The following is a 22,989-nucleotide window of genomic DNA, read 5'->3' as shown; positions in this document are numbered from 1 at the left end:
CGTGTTCTACTGGAGAAAATTTTCCTTCCAGACGTTTTGTTCTCAGGTGCGGAGAACACCCTCAGTGGCATTGCAGCCGGAACAGGTGCTCTGACCTTCTTGGCTGCTGTGCATTGAGTGGGGCCAGGGCTGCTGGAGAGCTGCTATTTAAAGGCTGGAGGGGCTGTGATGAAAGGGCAATTGGTTTGTGGATGTGCCCATTGTTTGGTGGGGCTTCCTGGAAGGGTAGTGATAAGGAAACTGGCTGTTGAATGTGACCATTGTTCTGTGTTAATTGCTGGGAGGGTTGGAAGGGGTGTGAAGATAAGGAAGATGGTTGTTGACTGTGCTGATTGTTCTGTGGAATTTGCTGGTTGTTCTGTGACTTTCTGCAATTTATAGTCTGTAGGGTGTTTTGCAAAGCTGGGTACCAAAATTGGTGGATGAAAATGCCTTCTTCCTTTCTGTTAATATTGTGCTGGTGTTTGTAAATCTCAATAGCTTCTCTGTTCAGGCGGGTATGATAATGTGAGACCGTAGAAAGGACTTCAGTTCTTTCAAAGTGGATGACGTGGTCTCCTTCTTGAAGTGCATGTTCAGCTACAGCTGATTTTTCTGGCTGAAACAAGCGACAGTGTCTCTTGTGTTCGGTGAGACGGGTGTTGATACTGCGTTGGGTAGTGCCAATGTAGACTGTTGTGTTTCTGTTACATGATATGATGTTAAATTAAAAGTAAAAATGTTTTATTCTCTTGGAATTATTGCAAGAATCATTCCAAGTTCTGCCCCACAGAACCCACAAGCTGAGGTTACAAATGCAAACTGTGATATATTCTAGCCCGCTTTGTGGCAGCTTCAAGATTTTACTGCAGCATCAGCTTCCAAGGACTTGAGCCCAGCTGTTGTTTTGTTTACCCGATTTATAGTCTGCTTTTCTCTCAAGGCGGATTACATAACATCCTGCCTTCGAGCAGCAGTTTTCTTTCTCATTTTATCTTCTCACTCTGGTTGTTTACCGTAAGCTCCTGACGGGTTTAAGGCAACCAAGCGAACTTCAGGTACCGAGCAAAAGCTGAACCCAGGTCTCCCTAGTCGTCTCTTCATTCTCTCTGACCACACTAACTTCATCAGACGCCGACGACAGACATTTCTATTATGACACAGCCTCTTCGGACACTTGTGCTGCCACTCAGCAGCTCTCCCAGCTTCTCTCTCTTAACAACACCTGCTCAGTTTCCCTGGTCTGGCGGATTCGGGGCTCCCTCCCTCTCCTCAAGGGGCTTTCCCATCCCACTCCCAACACCCTGGCAAAGCTCTTTCGTGACTCGCGATGGAAACACGCTCCTGAAGAACTCACGACCACTAACTGACGTTCCCTCGCGCCCTTTTCCAGTCCTCGCTTTCTCCCCCCTCCGCGACCGGTCACCACCGCGCGCACGACCGCCTCCTGCTGCCAGAAGGGCGCCTAGGCTTGCGGCACTTTAGAGAAGGCTGGGTCGCCAAGCCCCCTTGCTCGGCCGAGCACGGTTACCTTAACAACGGCTGCAAGCACACTATTTCATCGTTGAGGTCGGAGCTGCAAGCGATAGCTCCACCCACTATGGAACCGACGTGAAGGAAGGCACCCCACCCCCCCTCTGATCGTTTGTCCTAACGGCTGTGCTGTCGGCTTTAACCATGGAGACACTTACTTTCGTCTCCCCTCGTGTCTCCTGTGCTGATGTGGAAAAAAGGGTATGGGAGGGGGGATGAGAGGAGGAAAGATGCAAAGGTGGGACTGTTCATCTCACACGACAATTAAATGGCCATCTCCGCGCCACATCAGTCACTTCCGGGTCTGGGGGAGGCAACTTCCTTTGGTTGTGCCGCTGAAGGTGAAGTGAGGCCTCCGCCAGTCTTGCTGTTCATTTACGGGAGTGAGGATGTGACCCAAATTTGGTATAGCGAGCGAGCGGGCAGGCGGGGGGGGGGGGCGCGATCCACTGGGAACTTTGTCGCTGGTCTGAGGGGGGAGGGGGGGACGGGGTGAGAAAACTACAGGAAGAGGTGGGATGGAAGGGAGAAGGCCGAATGCTGTCTCTAAACACCGGCCCAATATTCGCTTCCGGGATCAGGTAGTTCTGCAGGAATTGTGACAGCACCTTATGGCTCATGCTGGATAGCTTTGTTCAGTTAATGACTTTTTGACGCTTTGCTTTTATAGTGCTTAGTGTGTGTGTGTTTAGGTAAGAAAAAGCAGCCCTGAAGAGAGCAGTAAATGAGAGCCAGTTTGGTGTAGTGGTTAAGTGCCCGGACTCTTATCTGGGAAAACCGGGTTTGGTTCCCCACTCCTCCACTTTCTCCTGCTGAGATGGCCTTGGGTCAGCCATAGCTTAAATAGAAGCTGTCCTTGAAAGGGCAGCTACTGTAAAAGCACTCTTAGCCCCACCTACCCCACAGGGTGTTTGTTGTGGGGGGAGGGAGGTAGAAGAGATGGTGACCGCTCTGAGAAATCCAAAATCATCTTCTTAAACTACTAGTAATATCCAAAATGTTAAATTGTTCTGCTGGGTGGTAGTGGCATTCGTTCTTTAAAAAAAAAATCCCAATGAAACAGGAATGCAAGTTTTAAAAAAAATTAGGAAGAGCCAAAGAATCACAAAACAATATGCAGTCTTTCCACCCTAAGACTTTTGGTAACTATTAATGTGGAATGGTTTGCTGGCCTTGAAGACTCCTGGTTCGCTGAAGGTTGGGGCATGTGTCACCAAAAGTTCAGTCCTTTTAAGGCTTATTTATTTGAATGAGAGAGGCAAACGCCTGCTTAAAAGAGCTTGTATTTGAGTTAATTGTACCTTTTGGCAATACTGAGGCACAGCTAGATCTGGAATTTAAGGTTTTCCAAGCCAGTGTACGCTACATGGGAGTAAGTATTATGAATTTAGTTGGATTTACTTTTGAATAAACATAGAATTAAGCTGCACATGAGCTCTGATATATAGAGCAGGTTTTGTAGGGTTATATTAAGTCCCCTTTTTTTTGTTTGTGTGGTTTTTAGAAAATGATTATACACTTATGGAGCTACTTGTATAAACATGTCTTTCGATTTTGGATAAAATGGATCTTGAGACAGCTCACTGGAAAATGTGAACTGCAGCGTATCTGTGATGGTTCAAAGAAAAGTGCAGAAAGAACACTCACAATAGGTAAGTAATTGTTTTAATTTTTTCAATTATACCCTGCCTTTCTGTCCAGTGGAGACCCAAAGCAGCTTACATCATTCTCCTTTCTTTAATTTTATCCTCAGAACAACCCTGTGAAGTAGTGTAAGGGATAGTCTCCATTAAGCCTTTATGCTGCTAGGTTTATCATTTTTCATAACCTGTAAGCTTTTGTAGGCCTCTGGCCGGCATGTTAAAAGCAATGTGCTTGTTTTAACTACATTCACCAGTGGCTTTTTAGCTGTAAAGAGAATCATCTTTGGGAGTCTCCCTAATATGTTTCTACTTAGTGGTGCCAATTAGCTAAGCGGAGGCAAGGATGTCTGAAAATATGCCTTGTTTGGGAAGTGGGAGGCCAGCTATTCTATCAGCAGCTGAGAAGAGGATATGATCTCCCCCTCAAAAAAAACTTGGACTCTCTCTTTCAAGCCTGCATTCAAGAACATGTGGTTGACTTGCATCTGATGAGCAAGATTCTTTTTTTTATTTGTCATTGTATGTGTGCCTTTAGAATATTTCCAGTCCAGCATATACTTTTTGTAACTTGAACAGTTTACTAAGACTTGAACATTCTCTATTTTCTGATGCCTAGAGTTACTACGTATATGCAGATAACCTCAGAGGAGAACCTGGGAAGCTGAAAAGTCTCTGGAAAAGGATTTAGAACCCTTGAGGGTCCTAGCTGGTCCAGCTGGCTGTAGTTTTGGTGCCTTGGAGTAGGTGTTAAAAGGTTTAGATCTCTTAAGGCTCCTGGCTAGGCCAGATGGCTATAATTTCAGTGCCTGGGAGCTGGAGTAGGGCTCTCTAGGACCATACAGGTAGGTTAGGCTGAAGGAATATGACTGGCCCAAGGTCACCCAGTGAGTTTCCATGACATGAATGGGGATTTGAATCTTGGTCTTCCAGATACTAGTCTAGCAATTATACCAGATGGACTGTCAATTTAAACTAATATTTACATTTCAGGGGTGGAAAATGGTCAGTAAAAGCCCATTTTTAAAATCTTGCTCATTAATTTATCAGTTTTTTTTTTAAAAAAATTGGTCAGTAAGGTGTGTGTTTCTTTGTTTTTGTGAATACAATTTGTGTGGGGGTTTTTTGTTTTCGTTACTACATTTGGGGGAGAAAATGATGACTTCCTAGTGAGAAGACAGATTTTTCTCCCATTTCAACTGAAGTAACCAGTGAAAGTAGAATCTGTGATGAACTGGGAAAAACTTTCTGAAAAGGAACAGCTACTCTTTTTAGCAGGAACAACAACAACAATCCATAGCAGCCTGCAAGCACCTTTTACTTCAATCATCTTGGACAAGCCCATCCTCAGAAAAACCTTCAATGTTTAGCTCCAGCAGAGCAAGTCAAGGAAGGAATCCACAGGATATAATGAAAGGAGCATCAACATTCTCAATGGATATTCCACTGGGCATTATTGTGGATTAATGGAAACTTAAATTTGAAGATGAAACTGGCAGTGAAACTTGCATCATAGATATATACTGAAATTCATACTGAAAATTCTTTGAAAAGATGAAACCATCTGGAGATCCAAATTACCCACTGGTTACCGAGATGGTGAAAGCAGCATCTCATTAACATGAAGTAGTGTGAACCTAGAAAGAGGGTTTTCAAAATCTGGATTCATTTTGACCAATGAAAGGGCCAGCATATCAGAGAAAACTTTGAATGCCCAACTGATAGTCAAAGAAGCTTTTTATAATGTATACAAAAACAAGGTATACCATGTTAATATCATGGAGGAGATTTGACAAGAGCAGCTCATGTTCATTACAGGCAGTATTGTGACGAACAGCATGCTATTAAAGAGAATGAGCAAAAAAGAAAGGGGAAAGGCAGAGGAGTTAGAAAGGTTTAAGAAGATATATTATGAAAAGAATAGGATACAAGAGAAGGAAGCAAAACTGAAAAAGCTGAAATAAAAACAGAATGAGAAGATGATGATTGCTAGAGTATTACTAAGTGATGCAACCAAACATGTAAAGGAGGCTGCTGAGAAAAAGGGTAAGATTCAACATAGCACAGCTTATGCTAGAAGGAGTGGGAAACGCAACGGAAGAAGAGAACAAGAAAAAAATTCTTGTGGATGCAGTGCAGAAAACTGTTGAGAAGCTAAAGAGTTGAATAACTTCTGTTTTTAGCAAAAATCAAACCCAAAGACGAAGTATAAGCAAATACATGTTTTATCTTACAGTAATTATGTTTTGTTCTCATAATGGTTGTTTTATGTATGATTTTTAATACGTTTTGCTGCTTTATGGTCTGCAATATGTGATTATTTTTAAAAAGGAATATTTTTTGCTTTAAATTTTGTAAAGTAATGAAAACATTGTCCTATCTTTATAAAAATGTTTTTCAATAAAAGTGTGTGATGGTTGACTATGGGGACAATGGAGGCCAGATAATAATTTTAATGAAGTTCCAGTTTTACTTTTAAAACACTAATTTATAGATAGGCTGAAATTAAATTGTTCAGTAATTTGTCAGTTTTTCATCAATATTTGGTCAGGGTGGGTTTTTTTAATTATAATTTTTGTCTGTAAAATCAGTAATTTTGACCCTCTGACTAGTTTCCACCTCTGACATTTTATTTCTTAATTTAACTCATCTAGATATTCAGGAGGCATGAAGCCTTGTACATTTTATGAAATTCTTCTCTTTTATCTTAATTTTTTTTGGTATGTGATTGATGCAAGGGTGCCAAATGGGCAGACATGGGGAAACAGGTGATTTTATGACTTAGTGCAACCACTAAGTATGTAGTTAAGAAACACAATAAAGCAGGAGTGGCCAACAGTAGCTCTCCAGAAGTTTTTTGCCTACAACTCTGATCAACCCCAGCCATTGGCCATGCTGGCTGGGGCTGATGGGAGTTGTAGGCAAAAAACATCTGGAGAGCTACCATTGACCACCCCTGCAGTAAAGCATTTTAGACTTATAAAAGTTATAATTTTTATGAAAGATGTGGGTGGAGTTTTATACTGAGTTGGGCAACATCATCCCTCTTCATTCTTCTATCAGCAGTTTCTACTGATGCAGAAAGCTCTGTTGGTGCAAGAGGAAAATGACAGTGATGTTTTGCAGTTTACCATGCTTTGTAGCATATTATCCATGAGCCTCCTGTGATTGCCAAGTGATTTTTCAAGAGATGTTGGGGGAATGGAGGAGAGAGGATCACAATTATTTTGTTTTAAATGTAGTTGTACTAATGCTTGGGTGCGGATATTTTATTCTGGATGTAAATCAGATACGGAATAGTGTTCTCATGCTTGTTTATGTGCCTATGACTTTCTGAAAAGAATACCTCTGTGGGAAAGGATTTGGCTTGTTGCTGGTTGTTCAATGGGTTTTAAAAATAGATTACTTATGGGATCCTAAATCATGGTCATAAGCATATCTACTAATCTACTCTCAATGAATTAAGAAATCTAAATCTTGATTTTGCACACCGTGGTAACTTGTAAATGTTTATTTTATAGAGCATTCACTGGAATCATCAAAGAGTAAGGTAAGCTATCTTGACACTGTGGTTAAGATACAAGGTCAAGGGCTTGCATGTGTCATGTGATAATTGCCTTTTTTGAGCAGGTCACGTTGCTGTGACAGACTGCTTTAGAAATTCACAGCATTGTTGAGTATGTTTAACCCATCCCACAGTTCTTTACAGAAAGTATTTTCTTTTTTATAGGTCTCTTGTGTTTCTACAGGTGGTGTTCAAATCACAGTGCATTGTTAATAATGTTTCACTGAATTGTTGTTTGAACTGAACTGACTTGTAGAATTATGCCAAATTAGATTTCAACAAATGTTAGCTGTGTCAGCAGAACTTTTGAAGATCAATATATCTGATTATCAACATAACCAGATCTATGGATACTTATATCCAGAGACTGGTGCCATAAACAATCACAACAGATCTTTCTGCAAATTTGGAAAACTCCGCAGGTTTAGATCTGAAATCTAAAAAAGGGGGTGTTAATTCCTAAAATAATAGAAGTGGTGCCTGTAGCTTTAAGAAATTGATGCCCTTGGTGGAGGTTGCTAGGCAACCACAACAGTATTGCCAGCCTTCAAGCTATGGTTTCTGTCAGTAAAAGGTAGGGAAGGGGAGTCCCTTTCCAGTGCTGTTTGGGCCTTTGAGAGAAGACTGCTACAGGTTTCTGTTTATTAGCCCTGATCAGCACAGCTTTTACAAGCTAGCCATGTCAGTTAACTGTCAAGTAGAAGTTGTCATGTAAATCAATTCATATGTACTTGAATTTATCACAAAGCCTGTGCTGACTAAATATATCTCTATGTTGGCTATTGGACATTATTATTAATATTAATTTAAAAAATATTTGGTACTGACAGATCTCAGTCTTAACGATCTTCTGACATTCTATAAACCATTGCTTTGTGGCCACTATGAATAGATGGTATTTCAGTGAGTTAATAAAAGGAGTACTTGATTCAATCTGTGCTGTGTTGATCAGGTATTGCAAAGTGCTGTGCACGCTCCTGAAGATGAAGTAAAAAAATATGTAGCACTCATCATGAAAGAAAAGAAGATTGATATACAAAAGGATACAGGGTATGTTTGCTTCTGTTTCAAAGATACTGTTCTTTGTGACTATGTCTTTTTCAACTCTGTTTCTGTTTCAAAGATACTGTTCTTTGTGACCGTGTCTTTTTCAACTCTGTTTCTTTCATTCAAACAGTTATTTATTGCTTGAAAAATTCATGTTTGTAAAAGAAATAGTGCATATAACTTAGCATATGTTTTCCACTAGTATATAATGAGTAGAATCATAGAGTTGGAAGGAACCTCCAGGGTCATCTAGTCCAGCTCCCTGCACAGTGGAGGAAATTCACCAATACCTACCCCCACACACATACCCCAGTAACACCTTTTCACACCCAGAAGATAGTCCAGGATCCCTGGCAAAACTGGCTTGAAGAAAAATTGCTGCCTATGCACTACCTAGCTTAAAAAACTAGGTAGTGCATAAAACCACAATATTAGATTAAGTAGTAGACTCAGTTATGAGAATGATCTAGGGGAGACTGTGCAGTAGGGACAACCCAAACATTACAAAAATCAGAAGTGCAGATAAAGAAGACGGCCATTTATGAAATGACATGAGGAACTAGTGAATTCAGATTAAGTGGGCCTTTGGTGTATTTCAAAACAGTTACAGTTTTTCAGTTTGGACTCTCACCATTTGATCTTTTAGGTTCTTCAAATTCCACCAGCTATGGTACAGTGTTGGCCACTGCTGAGAGCCAGTTTGGTGTAGTGGTTAAGTGTGCGGACTCTTATTTAGGAGAACCGGGTTTGATTCCCCACTCCTCCACTTGCACCTGCTGGAATGGCCTTGGGACAGCCATAGCTCTGGCAGAGGTTGTCCTTGAAAGGGCAGCTGCTGTGAGAGCCCTCTAAGCCCCACTCACCTCACAGGGTGCCTATTGTGGGGGAGGGAGATAAAGGATATTGTGAGCCGCTCTGAGATTCGGAGTGGGGGGCGGGATATAAATCCAATATCATCATCATTGTGGTGTAATGGTAGAGAGTCAGTCTAGGACCTAGGATATCCGGGTTGGATCCGCACTCCGGCATGGAAGTTTGCTTGGTGACTATGGTACGATCACATAGTTTCACCTAATTTTTCTCACGGGGCTTTTATTGTGAAGATAAGGTGGTTAAGGGGAGAATGGTGTGGTAAGCTACTTTGGGTTCTAATTAGGGGGAAACTTTGATTTTAATGGTCTTGTCATCATCCCTGTGCTCAGTGCAGGTGAGGAAAGCAGATGTACATTGGTGTCTTCCATGTCAGTTTGCATGTAGTTTTTCTGAGCAAGAACAAAAATGTCTCTCCACTGGATTTACAATTCTTCTAGTATATCTTTGAGACCAAGCAAGATTTTTGGATTCCTTGTAGGCCAGGTGAAAGGAATTTCTTGATAGCTATTGCATTAGAAATTTTTCGTGATAAATTCAAGGTGATACATGAGGATGTGAAGTCAAACAAAGGCAAATTGAGTAGTTTTGCCTCATGTTGTAGGTAAATTCCCATATGCTTAGTCTCTTGTTAGTAGCTTGGCCTTAGGACAAAAAGAATGATGCTGACATAACACTTAGAATGTTTGATATTCTGGTGATGTTGAGCTGGAGTTTGAGAAGGCATTGAAGTTTTTTTCTACATTAATAAGGGTATAATGAACCAGGCAGCTGTACAAGCAGAAAATCCCCAGCATCTCCAGTTAAATGCAGCTGGTGGAAGGTGATATGAAACACCTATTCCTGAGACCCTGGAGAGCCAGTGACAGTCTGAATATATAATACTGATCTTGATGGACCAATGGTGTGGTTCAGTATAAGCCATCTTCATCTGTTTTTGTACACGTAAAGATTGGAAAACCATGTGTGGTTGTTAGTTGTTCCTGCACACACTGGTCAGCTTGATACAAGACTGTGCCTATGTTACCTACATTTAATCTTTGTCATGGATCCTGTGGTCTTACAGTAGTACAAGTTTGTTAGCGTGGAATACCAAAATGATCTATTTCATTTATTCAAAAAGTACTAGCAAAAGTAGTTAAGTTCATTTTTATTGCTGATCAAATCTGTCATGTTTATAGTTATGTTTTGCATATATTATAGATTCTCCTTGAAGCTCCAGATGTGTTTGCTGCAGATAACTGGTTATAAAAAACTTTATTTGGATGTAGAAGACCTGAGAAAATGTTCATATAACTCTAATAATGAAGAGCATGAGAATCAATTAATTGAGGTAAAAATTATTGTTGGGTTTTAAGTGGCTCATTCATCAAATTCAAATTTGTGACTGAAGTGCATTTGGTGTTCATTATGGTTTACCAGAGCTGCACACTTCTGATTGCAGCTGTCCATGAGGTGGACCTGTTATGGTACTTCAACACTTCTTGCCAGTTATAGAAACTTCTGAATTGTGAATAGTGAACAAAAAGAAATGTCTGTAATAACAGTAAAACAAGTACTCATCTAGTGAAATGGATTAATGTTGGGCTCAGTACAGGAAACAGGAAGCCTTCGCACATCACATAATTAATTGATGAAATTAATTGCTGCAGGATGTTGTAATGGCTACCAGCTTAGCTGGCTTTAAAGAAGAATAAACAGACATGGACAGTAGAAGTAAACATGATAGTTACTCATAAAAGTTAAAACATTCATATTTGTAGATCATGTATTTTTAATTACTGGGAGTAAAGAACAGGAGCATGATGGTTAAGACAATGCTCCTTATGAACTTTTAGAGGCATTTGACTGGCCACTGTTGGAGAAAGAATGGTAGACCTCGGTCTGATCCATAATGGTGGTATTTATGTCAGTTGCTGTTGGGCAGCAGACTAAAAAGTGAATGCAACCTGCATGGCTTATCCCCTGCATTTGTTGGCAAAACTTTTCAAATAAATACATTGATCAAAAACTTGTGTGTCAGTCCAATCTCCCCATTCAACCTGGTGTTCCCATGCAGGGCCAGATTTAGGGGGGGCCAAGAGGGGGTGCCTGCCCCCGGCGCCGTGGGGGGGGGCGCCAAATTGGCCATCCCATCCACATTTTTCTTCTCCCCAGGTCTGTGTGCACAGACATGGGGAGGATAAAGTGAGGGTGTCCCATTGATGTTTGAATTGTCCTTGGAGCTGAGGAAGGGCCCAAACGCTGCCCCCGCCCCTTTCTCCCGCCCCTGACACCCTTGCTGAGATGCCGCTGCTCTCCTGCGTCTCCTCCTGGGGGCCACTTTTCTCGACTGCTTTACTGCTCGTCCTGGCCGATGCCTTAAACCCCTGTGAGTCGGAAGAAGGGAGGGAGCCTTGGGGGAAGAAAGCCCACACTGGGAAGGAGGAGGGGAAAATGCTGGAGAGAAGCTCATGTGTGCTCCCCCCCACAGTCTACCTGCCAAGTGCACCCGCTCCAGCCCAGCGGTTCTGCCTCCCTCCAGCTTCCAAGCTTGCCACCCACTGCTGCCAGCCCCTGCCTGCCAGCAACACTGCCCTACCTACCTCCCAGCCAGGCACTACAAGCCCAGCCCCCAGTGGAGGAGGCACATGCTACATGGTATGGGGTCTTATTTGCCCCTAGAGTAAAAGGACTAATGTCTATAAAATATCCTGTCACCACAAGGCACATACAAACTGATTAGAGACAGACACTTCAGTGAATGAAGACTTCTCTTGAATCTGGAGGATGGTTTTATAAAATGATGCTCAATAATAGCAGCAGATGTTCCAAGCACATTGTCAAGCTTGACTTTTAGGTAGGCTTGCTGAGTAAAGTTGAGGTAGTTTTTTCATGAAAGACATCACAATTTGAGCTGTTCCCTCCTATGCACTATACTTTTATAGCACCTAAGATGTTCCTGTGCTACTATGAAAAAGCTGATGAAAACTTGTTCGCACTCAGCTTGGTATATAGCCAATGTTATGCAGGTCAGTGTGGTATTGCTTCATGCTTTAGGTTAGTGAAAGGTGGTAAATCTCTTGACAGTTTCAGAATTCCCCTGTATGTCTAGGATTAAAAATAAACCACCCATGATGATATTATATTACTTATTCTTAGGGTTTTTTTAAAAATTAAAATTAAAAAAAACAGTAAATTACAAATGTAAATCATTTCAAGTTCCTTCACTTTCCCTACATATCTGTTTTTTAAATGGGGAGGGGCATAAGAGAACATAAGAGAAGCCATGTTGGATTAGGCCAGTGGCCCATCCAGTCCAACACTCTGTGTCGCAGAGTGGCCAAAAAAATCAAGTGCCATCAGGAGGTCCACCATTGGGGCCAGGACACTAGAAGCCCTCCCACTGTGCCCTCCCCCCAAGCACCAATAGTACAGAGCATCACTGTCCCAGACGGAGAGTTCCAACAATATGCTGTGGCTAATAGCCACTGATGGACCTCTGCTCCACGTGCTTATCCAATCCCCTCTTGAAGCTGTCTATGCTTGTAAACACTACCACCTCCTGTGGCAATGAATTCCATGTGTTAACACAGGACAGGATACTCCCTGTTATGTAACTGTCAATCACTGAAGCACAGGCAGTCCTCAGGTTCATTAGGAGCTCTCAGGAGCACAGCTCCTGAACCTGTCTGAGGGTACCCCCTCTTCCTCCCCACCTACCTTGTCCATTGGTGCAGCTGCATAACAATCTCTGGATTAAGAGAGTGGGCAGCCAGCCAGGGACCAGGGGCTTGGCCATGCTCACAGCAGCCTTCATTAACCTTGTGTGCACAGACCCGAGGAGGAGAAAGTGACAGCGTCCCAGAGGTGTGTGTGCACAGACCTGGGAAAGGAAAAAGGCCGGGAGCCTGGGGTGTAGAAGACTGGGGCTGCTTTGTGGGGATGGGGGTGGAGTTGCCTTGCCTGGGGCAGCAGGTACACACCCTCACCGTTTTTTGAGTGGGGGACACCATTTTTTAGTTTTGCCCCCCCCCCCCTCAAAAAAGGAGTAGATCCGGCCCTGTTCCCATGTAACTTGTGGGTTGACTTATTCAGTTAACCTCAACAGAGAGAACAGATCTATACATTTACAGTCCACCCTTTCCACTGAAATGAGTAGGAAGTCTGGCAGGCTGAAGAGTGCCCTTCCTGAGTAAACTGCAGTGTGACTGATAAGAATTCATTCAGTTGGACCCAACCAAAAAGGAGAGCATTTTTCAATTATTAAATGTTATGCATGTTTCAGAATGTTTGTCAGTTGCTGATGTAGTTGTTTTGTCTGTAACAAAAAGCATAACATGTTGACTGTATCTTACTGTTAACTGACATTATAGTTCAGAATGAGGATAGGAAAATACTGATAATTCTGTTAACAGAAGAATATTTATGCAGCTTTGGAATTTGTTGATGCCCCATGAAAAACTGAAGGCTAGAATCACGAAGCAGTGGTGTGACATTGGTTTCCAAGGTGATGACCCTAAAACAGACTTCAGAGGAATGGGCATGCTGGGATTAGTTAATCTTCTGTAAGTCAAAATACTTTTCCTTGGTTTAAAATCAAATACATCTAGGTAACATGGGGTATGTTTCTATGATGTAAGTGGGTATTGAGTAGAAAAATGAAGCATTTAGCATGAGATTTAGTGTTCAGAATAAAGCAGTATTTCAAAGCCCATTTTTCTGTCATTCATGGAAATTAACTCTAATATAGTGGAGATATTCTGAAAAAATAGTATTTTTATCACTAATATGAGCACTATTCTCTAAATTGAAGTAATTTACTTTCAGTTTTTATGTATATTTTCAGATACTTCAGTAAACATTATACCCACAAAGCACGTCAAATCCTTATTCGTTCAAATAATCCAAAACTGGGGTAAGTTACTTCTACAAAAAGAATGAAAGTTACCAAGGTTAATGTTTAAAGCTGAAAAACAAAACCCAAAAGCAGTCTTGTCTGTAGTTATGTACAGAGGAGGAGCAGGAGAATGGTGAGATGAGGTCACTGCCAGATTTTTAGCATGTGTAGGTTCAGAGATTTCTCCTCCCTGCAGGAGCCCAGAGTGGTTCTCCATTTTATTCTTACAAGAAGCTCTATATCATAGATTAGGCTAGCTACTGTCCAGGTAACATACCTCAGCATATCTTGTTTTTTGCCCATTTGAACATAGGACAAAAAAGTTCAGAAATAGAAACCACCAATATTGCTGTTAACTAAAGGAACATTTTATTATCTGGGTTAAGAAATAGTATGTATTGAATGTGAACATCCTTCTTGTCTTAGACTGAGGTGGTAGTTCTGAGACAGCAATTGCACATGTATTGTAAAATGCAGGCAAATTGAAATATGATTGTAAATCACCCTTCCTTCATACCAAGGAATTTCAGAACGCAATACCTGCATTTGAAACTGCTTTTCTGTTCACACATGCACACTGACAGTATTTTATTTAGACCCTGCCCCTTCTACCCATGGGGCAGTCGAGGTTGCTTCCAACATTTAATAATAATTCCAACAATAAATACAAATAAATGAAGTAAATAAAGCAACAAAACCAATTTAAACATCAACATCACAAATTACTCAGACAAATAAAGCAACTGGCCAGCTCCCCAGTTCTTAACATTAATTGAAGGCTACATACAACAAAGCAGCCTTACATACTCTGCAGAATTCTGGAAGATCCCGGAGGGGACAAACTTCCCTGGGAGCTGATTCCAGTGAGAAGAGGAACCACTGAAAATGACCTTGCCCTGGTGATTGACAGGCAGGCAGCTTACAGGCCAAGCACCTGTAGAAGGCTCTGCAGTGATGATCTGAGGAGGTGAGGGGGATCATACTGGGAGAGGTAATCCTGCTGGTTTAATGGTCCCACACCATTTAGGACTTCGAAGGTAAAACCCAGCACTTCAGATTTGCACCAGAAGTTGACCCAGTAACCTGTGCAGGTGCCAAAGTATTGGTGTTAAATGTACAGACCAGGTAGACCCAGCCAGCAATCTAGCAGCCCCATTTAGACTGCCTGAAGCTTCTGAAGCATATTTAAAGGCAGCCGTATGTAGAGCGTGTTGCAGTAGTTTAATCTAGAATGTCGCATGGATCATAGTGGCAAGGTCAAAGCAGGACAGATAGGGGGCCAGCTAGTAGGCTTGATGTAGGTGATAAAACACTATCTGCCATCCTGAACACATATTTGATGAGGATAAGGGTAGAATTGAGCAACACCCCAAAGCTCCTAATAGAGTTTACTGCAGACAGCTGGACTTTGTCAAGTGGTGGTAAAGCCAGCCACCCCCTGGGTCCTGGACCTACCCAACTGCATGATGTCCGTTTTTGAAAGGTTTAACTTCAGCCAGCTCTAATTTAACCAGTCCACTATGACATCCAGGCACGAGGCCAGGGCCGAGTTCCTGGCAGCTGGCTGCTTTTCAAGCAGAAGGTAGACCTGGGTGTCATTCATATATTGGTGACACCCAACTCCAGACCTGACAATATCTGCCAGAGGGTGCATATAGATATTAAACAACATTGGGGAGAGGACTGACCCCCTGAAAGACCCACAGGTTAGTGTCTAGGGAGTCGCCCTCTCTCCACCAACAGCTACCATCTGTGAGCATCCCTGGAGGAATGACGAGAACCACCTCAATGCAGTGCCCCTCACCACCAGGGAAGCTGGATGGTCAACCAGAACCAGTTGATCAATTGTGTTGAAAACTGCTGACAGCCTTTGTCAAGATGTAATCAGGTCATCAGCCGAGGCTACCAGGGCTGTCTCAGTACTGAACCCCAGTTGGAAACTGGATTGGAGGAATCCAGGGCCAATCTTTCATCCAGGAAATCCTGAAGCTGCTTTGTCATTGCTTCCTCAGTCACCTTTCCCAGTAATTGAAGATACTGGGAGCAATAATTAGCTAGGTTGAACAATTTTTTTTGTCAGGAGAGCCTGGGGAGATCTTTTTAAGGGAGCTAGGAAAAGAGCCCTGATAAAAGGAGAGATTAATATTTTCTCTCAGATCTGCTCCTCACATTTCTTTGCAGGCTTTCACTAGCCACAAAAGGTAGGGATCCAAGGAGCAGGTAGTGGGTCACATTTAATCAGGACCCTGTCATTCCAGGCTGATGAAGTCCAAAAAAGGACCCAACATGGCAGGTGGAGCCTCCATTCTGCTACTTGTTCCAAACCTGGGATCCAGGTCCTGATGAGGGAAGAGACTTTATCTGCAAAAAATGTCGCAAAAGTGTTTCTACTAATAGCCAAATTGTTATATGTTTTAGGAATCACTGCAGGAGTAGTCAACTGCTGAATTAGTCTAAATTACACTGGACGTAAACTAGCGGATGCAGTGGAGGCAGAAAAGTGAGATTACTTTGCTGCCTTCATGGCCACTTCATAGGCCTTCCTTAGATGGGCTTTATAAAGTGTTCTTGATGCTTCATTACAAATCTGTTGCTAGCATTGCTCTAGTCATCTGAGCTCTCTCTTTACATTCCTCAGCTCTTCTGTATACCAGAGGGCCAAGGAGATTGGAGAGTGTAGAGGGCTTCCTGCAAGTCTAAATTCAAGGCCTCTGTTAACTCATCAAAAGAACTGTCAGCAGGTCCAGAAAATTCTGCAAAGCATTCTGGAAATCAGTTGGATTCATAAGTCTCTATGGCTGATAATTAATAAGGAAGGGGAAAACCCAAACCAAATTTCACAAGGAAGTGATCTGATCATAGCACCAGTTCACACAAAACCACCTTGCACAAAAGACCAAATCCAGTGTGTGGCCTGCCTCATGCATGAGGCCAAAACAATCTGAGAGAGTCCCAGTGTTGCCATGGCAATCATGAAGTCTGAGGCAGCCCTTAATTAGGCATATTTCTCATGGATATTGAAATCCCCTGAGACGAACAGTCTGGAAAAGTACAATGCCTCCTCCTTCCGGCCACTGCCTTAGCAGGGTGTCAGCTGGTGTACTAGGTGGGTGATAAACCAAGAAGACACTCACCCTCTCCTTGACACCCCACACTAGACCAACACATTCAGTGCTGGGGATTGTTGGTACAGGGATCCTTTGGAAGGAGAAAGAATCTCAGATGAAGATTGCCAGATTGCTCCAGTCTTCCTGTTCAAGGTTGTTTGAGGACCAAGTAGCCTGGTGGAGTCATCTGAGTGAGTGGAATCACTTCATCTTTGCCCATCCAGGTCTCAGTCAAGCACACCAGGTTGAAATTCCCTCTTTAGATAAGCTCCTTGAGAATAGCAGTCCTTTTAAACATTGACCTGACATAACACAGCATCAAGCCTGAGAAAGAGGAATGACTCTGGGATGGATTGGGAATGGATTGGGAATGAGAAGTCAGAGCATTTCTATACCAAACATCCTAAATCTTCACCTTCTCCCACCACCATGCCCACCCTCCATGCCAATATTGTTCCAAGACCAAGGATTCAAACCAATAACAAATGGATGATGTTTAGGTTCAGTAGAATTAAAACAAAACTTTAACCTCCTATTCAAAGGCACCCTTGTTGGCTGTTCAATACAAGTTCGATTATTTTGGATATGCATATTGGTTAACTGCAGAAGATCAGTTTCTGTAGTGTTAAGAATTTTTGTATTTTGCAGATATTCTTATGCAATAGTTGGGATCAACTTGACAGAGATGGCTTACAGTTTATTAAAGAATGGTGCTTTAAAAACTTACTTCTACAACCTGGTTCCTTCTGTAGCACAAATGGATCACTTCCACCGCTTTTACTGTGAGTATCTTTAACTGTCCTACTAGCGTCTGCATTCTCAGGAATTGTTCTTCCTGAGCTAATTACCAGTTGATCTCGCTGTTGTACTAGACTATCAGCTGCCATAATTTCAGAAATATTTGAAAAAGGGAATGTAGTATGTTTCTTGGAAAAACATATTAAAACTTAACCTGAACCAGAGGCTGTTGTTTTATCCTGAAGACTCAGCTGCAGTACTAAGAATACTATGAATAACATGTGAGTAACATGGGGTTGGCTTCCAAGTAGACTTGCTTAGGATTGCTCCAGTAAACATATTGCTTTATGGTAAATGAAAGCTGATTTTTTATTAAGAGAATACAGAAGAAATATGTTTCTTATATGCTGTGCTCTTGATCTCTTTTCAATTTCTTATTCAATGTCAAGTAGTCCAGATTTAAATTAGAATTAATTTTGTTAGATACAGCATGGGGAGAAGAAGGGGAATTCTCTTCAAAGGAAAAAAAATCCAGAAATACTTCTGGGTGCACTCAAACACTTGGATTTGCCTAAAGGAGTTTTTTTGATTGGAGACAGTATATTCAGTTGAAAACTTGCTCTGTTTATGTTTAATTTGATTTATACCCCGCCCTCCCCGCTGAGGCAGGCTCAGGGTGCCTTACATCAGATCATAGTATACTATGATTGCAATCATAAAATCAATAAAACCATTAAACAATATAAATGAAAAACAATATACAGTTGGTGCTACAAATTAGATGTTACTCATTCTCAGGACGACAGTTGTTCCAGAATTCTCCTACAGTAACTGAAGGCTTGCCGGAAGAGAACTGTCTTACAGGCCTTGCGGAACTGATAAACTCTAATAATGGGCACCAGTTTGTACCCAACGAGATCCATTTGTGGAATAGTCCTCACAGCCAGCAGAGGTCCACTGAGACCTGTCATCTCATACTTTTGGTTTGCGGGCCAGTGAACCCTTAAGAACAACATAGGGTGCAAAATGGGGGGTTGCTATAAGAAGAGGGAAAAAGTTGCTGCCGCCTTTTCTTATAGTAGAAATGTCCTTAAACTACATGGTTGTATACAAGTCATTATTTTATTTTTAATGTTGCCTACAAGTAAATGGTTTTCTCTGATTAAATGTTGGTTTGGTTTTCACAGGTTACTTGGCATATGAGTTTGACAAATTTTGGTTTGAAGAAGAACCGGAAAGTATTATGTACTTCAATCAGTACAGAGAAAAATTTCATGAAATAATCAAAAGACGCCTTCAGGATTATGATGTAGTTCTTGCCTTATAAAGTGAAAAATAGCATCCAGACCTTTGGGTACTGTACATAAAAATTATGCACTTGAATGGAATCCTCATTTTTAACCAAAAATCTTCACTTAATGATCAAGTTTTATAACTTTAAAAAATCACTTGGGAGAGCTTGGACAATCAACACTTATTTAGAATTGTATAGTATTTGCTGAAGGGAAGAACTTTTAAAATACAAAGATCTTCACTGGATCATAGGACCTCATAACTTTTATACACTTCTGTCAGGAAGATGAGACAGGTACTTGGGCTTTCCCATATTACCTAATAATAGTTGCCTTTCCAGATATGACCAGTGATTAGTTTACAGCCAGATACTTTCAATACTTTTTGGAAGAGAAACAACTTTGGTTTTAGATCTGTTTTTCTGACATGTAACATGCTTTCTTGTTGGAGGAAGGGACATGCAAACGGATTAAATCATTTGGATGTGTAAACATCTTCACTCTTGAGTTAAATGAGATTATTCTGTAATGCTTTCATTAAAGGGATTTTAGGGAACTATGCAACTAGAACACCGGATTAAAAAAAGCTTTTGATAAGTCTTTGCATGTTGCCAATAATACTTTGAACTAAATGTTTTTCTGTGTCATACTTCTTATTTAAGGCTATGCAGCTGATTTCATATTTCAATTATTGGACTTTCTTTTTGTCTACCCACACATTCTCAACTGGTAGAGAAGCCTGAGAAGGCTGCAGCTCAAAATTCTTAGGAGTGACAAGTAACTGTCCATTTAACTGGATTCTTTCTTCTGTACATTTTTATGTATTGAAGAAGGCCACTTGGGTGGTATATTTCTAGACAATCGAGGCAATACGATTTTATATATATGGTAAATTTATTAATTATTTTATAAAAATGTTTGGTTTCCAATCGACTTATCTTTATGTTTTGTTGGGGCTCAAAGCTTAATCTTCAAAGTGCCTTCTGCTGACTACAGTTAAACTTTTTTGAACTGGGGCTGTATCTGTTGTGCGACAGTTCTGAGCATGTTGTGGTCTCTATGTTATGGGTTGATAATAGCAGATTTAGCAAAATACATAAGTATTGCTTAATTTTGCCCACCTGATCAATGATAGATAACTGTTCTTCATTTGCAATTAAGAGCACAGCAAGAATGATCTAAAGGAAAACAGGATTTCATATCCTGCCGACACTTTAATGCTGTAGTCATTATCTACCCTGCAAATATTACTTATAGCCTATACTTTCTAACTAGTACCTGACAATTTTTAAAAAATTGGAAAATTTTCTCTAATGTACAGTAAAGTTTAATATCTTAATAAAACTTCTCAAAGTCTTGTTCCTTTGGGGGGTAAGAGAAATAAGGAGGATTGAAAATTCAGTGTCTTCATTTGTTTCTGTAACTGTTCAATATTTTTTGTGGAATAGAAGCACTAATTACTACAAAACAAATGTGGTATGAACCAAAATAAACTTGGTGTGCAAAACCAAATGTCTATGGCTTAGCCTTAGATGCTTCCCTGGAGCTCTTGTGTGCTAGGATAGCCCTCTCTTTTCTTCCCATTCATGGTAGGGTTTTCTATCATGGAGGAAAACAGAGTTAGCTATATATAAGTACTGAAGTTGCTGGTTCACAACATCATTTTTGTTTGAAATACTGCAGTAAATGTGACATATATCCTTTTTGTGCAATGTGGAGGTATTGTAATCACACATTCAGTTCTATTTGACTAGGTTTTTAGCAGTTTAATCATGAAAGCTGTGAATATTTAAGAAGCTGCAGTTAATTAAAAAATTTCACTGGGTTATATGTAACTAAACGGAACTGAGGACACTGGTGCAAGTATGTGCCAGAGGAGATTCAAGAGTGTGTCCTAATGTTGCTCATTCATCAATTTAGCAGTGCACCACATTAGTTTTATTCACAAAAAAGGGCATTTTTTTTTACATAAATCCTATTCCATCATTTTTATGTGCATTGCAGAATCTGCACTGACCCAGTGATTTCCTTAGTGTATATTTGGTCACAAAATAATTGTGAAAGGCAGGTTTCTGTCAATGGGACTTAAAATTTGTATGAAATATGCTAGAAGTTTATGAAAGACTGCAGTTATATGAGAAATTCCATTAATTTCTTAAAACAGAAATTGGTGGAATTGCTTGGTTCCACCCAGAAAATGTTTCAGACGGATCAGATGTATGGATTCCGATTCTGTCCAAGTTCCAGACTGGATTCCAGATATGAATGGATTTTGAAACTGGAAATTTGGTTTCTAGATTAGCCACAAAATCTTGCTGTACAGAAGCCACTATTTGTGGAACAGGTTAGCTGTTAAAAATTAAATATTGCAAAGCATCTAATGAAAATAGTTACCACCAAAGCACAGGGTGTTGGTCACTACCTTTTTCAATTTCAGTTTAACAGTAAATGATTACCATCTCCCTCCCTCCCCCTCCCATGCTAACAATCATATTTGGAAGTTGTTTGTAAGGAGGTTTTTATAGTCTGAGAGAGTAGTTGCTACAATTTAAATACTTCCAATTGGAGTAATTTGTACTCTTAACTTTTGAATATATACATATATATGAGAAGCTAATCTGCCTCCCCTTTAGACTATCTTCTTTTAATGCAAGGCAGCATTCTCTCAATATGTAGATCCATGTAGATGTCTGTTCAGGTATAATAATTAGGACCTAATGCATTTTTTTTAATTCATTGTTTTCCCATGCAGTATGTTCAGTGTGCTTGTATTTTCTTTGAGTAATGCATTTTTTGTGTTTGAGTATGTAAGTAGTCTATTTTTGGTGGTGTGGAAACATGTTTTTAGACATCACTTCGTAAAAGGTTTTTCTGCTAAACATTGCATTAAGACAATCTTATGACAATACACTTATTGATTTGCATCTTTAAAGTGGAAGACAGCAATTAATTTCATCTTGAATGAAATACATGTGCTGGCTGACATGTGAGCAGCTGTTCATTTTTGCACACAATCCTTTACATTGGTAGACAGGATCAAATGAAGAAATGTGAATATAACCAGGATAAGGGAATAAGTATAGATGTGGCTGTTTCCATTATTTAATATCTGGAACTATGCAGCTATTATGACAGAACTGGCTGTTGTTCTCTGTATACTTTCTCCTGCCCCTTTTACATTTTTTCCTTTGAGAGCTTCTAAACCTAATCATATTGGAAAAATTCAGCTGCTCACATAAAAAGTTGGTTCCTTTGCAGCATTGTTATTTAAATGTTTAAAATTGCATGTGTTGACCATAATGGTTAAGAATTTGATACAGTAACCATAAGACCTGTTAATTTCTTTCAGCTAAGTCTCAAGTAAACGTAACAGTGTTCAAAGATGTATTTATTTTCAGATACCTACAGAGTAGACATTGACAAATTGGAATTTGCAAACCGCATCACAAAATCAATTTTATGTATGAAGATTATTTTATTATGACCCAATGCAGGACATTAGAGATGCATTTCAGACATAAAACTTCCATATACTGAGTCAGACCACTGGTCTTCTAAGGTCAGTATTGTCTACTCGGACTGGCAGCAGCTCTTCAAAGGCTCATATAGTCTTCCAAATCACTTACCTAGTTAAAAAAATTAGTATGTTGGGGTTTGAACCTGGGACCTTCTGGATAAAAAACAGATGTTCTACCACTGAGCCATTACCTTTTCCCCTATGCTATTGATAACTTGAAAAGTCATCTGTCATGCATTCCAAATGTGGAAAGGTAGACCATATACTCTTGAAACAAACTTACTAGTTTTCTAAACTTTGTTAGTTTTCTAAGTTACACTGTTGTACAGGAGAGGCTCTGTAATTACTATGTTTTTAGTCTGTATTATTTGCACTTGTGTTATGTCTGTGAAGGTCACATTTGTAACAGTTTTCAGTTGATTTTTGTGTTGTGTTTTCTGCTAGAAGTGATGACTTGTAAACCTGTATGGTGTAAGACTCACTGTTCACTACTAGAAATGTACATGCCTGTTACATCATGAAGCAATAAAATGTGATGGTGGTTTGGAATGGTGGATCAGAAGATCACATGGTTAGAAACTCATGTGGTATACAGTATTAGCTTGGCTACCATGTGGAGAAAAACAATGGCAAACAGCATGAAAAGAGTCACCATGAGTTGGTTGTGACTTGACGGTACTTTAAAAGAAGCTGCCTTTGGTAGGTTATAATTTTAGTGCCCTTGCATGCAGCCCCTATTCTTTAGTTGCATTAGAACGTATTTAAACCCTACTAGGTCAGACCAGTAGTTCATTTTGCCCAACATACTGTTTCTCACAGCAG

The 22,989-nt window shown here is 40.5% G+C and overlaps 2 protein-coding genes across 4 annotated transcripts in view; one reads left to right on the top strand and one right to left on the bottom strand.

Annotated features, from left to right (window-relative positions):
- The window catches only part of MGAT4D (MGAT4 family member D), an 87,402-nt gene extending 85,584 nt beyond the window's left edge, over positions 1 to 1,818 (bottom strand). Inside the window, exon 1 of the mRNA XM_060246722.1 lies at positions 1,671 to 1,818. Within this exon, the coding sequence (XP_060102705.1) occupies positions 1,671 to 1,764 (94 nt within the window). The 5' untranslated portion in view covers positions 1,765 to 1,818. The remainder of the gene's footprint in view (positions 1 to 1,670) is intronic.
- ELMOD2 (ELMO domain containing 2) lies at positions 1,759 to 22,716 on the top strand. 3 transcript variants are annotated; one of them, XM_060246725.1, is made up of 9 exons: positions 1,759 to 1,853; positions 3,017 to 3,164; positions 6,674 to 6,702; positions 7,670 to 7,767; positions 9,838 to 9,967; positions 13,048 to 13,181; positions 13,463 to 13,531; positions 17,269 to 17,402; positions 18,546 to 22,716. In XM_060246725.1, exons 2-9 carry the CDS (start codon positions 3,020 to 3,022, stop codon positions 18,683 to 18,685), a joined length of 879 nt encoding a protein of 292 aa, XP_060102708.1. In that variant the 5' UTR covers positions 1,759 to 1,853; positions 3,017 to 3,019; the 3' UTR covers positions 18,686 to 22,716. The 3 variants fall into 3 exon arrangements, with proteins under 3 accessions (XP_060102708.1, XP_060102710.1, XP_060102709.1); XM_060246727.1 differs by having other exon boundaries at positions 1,830 to 1,917; positions 18,546 to 20,162; XM_060246726.1 differs by lacking the exon at positions 1,759 to 1,853 and adding an exon at positions 2,071 to 2,093 and having other exon boundaries at positions 18,546 to 20,162.
- Positions 22,717 to 22,989: the final 273 nt, after the last annotated feature.

This window comes from Heteronotia binoei, chromosome 9 (genome assembly GCF_032191835.1).
Source record: "Heteronotia binoei isolate CCM8104 ecotype False Entrance Well chromosome 9, APGP_CSIRO_Hbin_v1, whole genome shotgun sequence".
NCBI classification, from domain to species: domain Eukaryota; kingdom Metazoa; phylum Chordata; class Lepidosauria; order Squamata; family Gekkonidae; genus Heteronotia; species Heteronotia binoei.
Note: the sequence above shows the minus strand (reverse complement) of the source record. Positions and strands in the feature narration are given on the sequence as shown.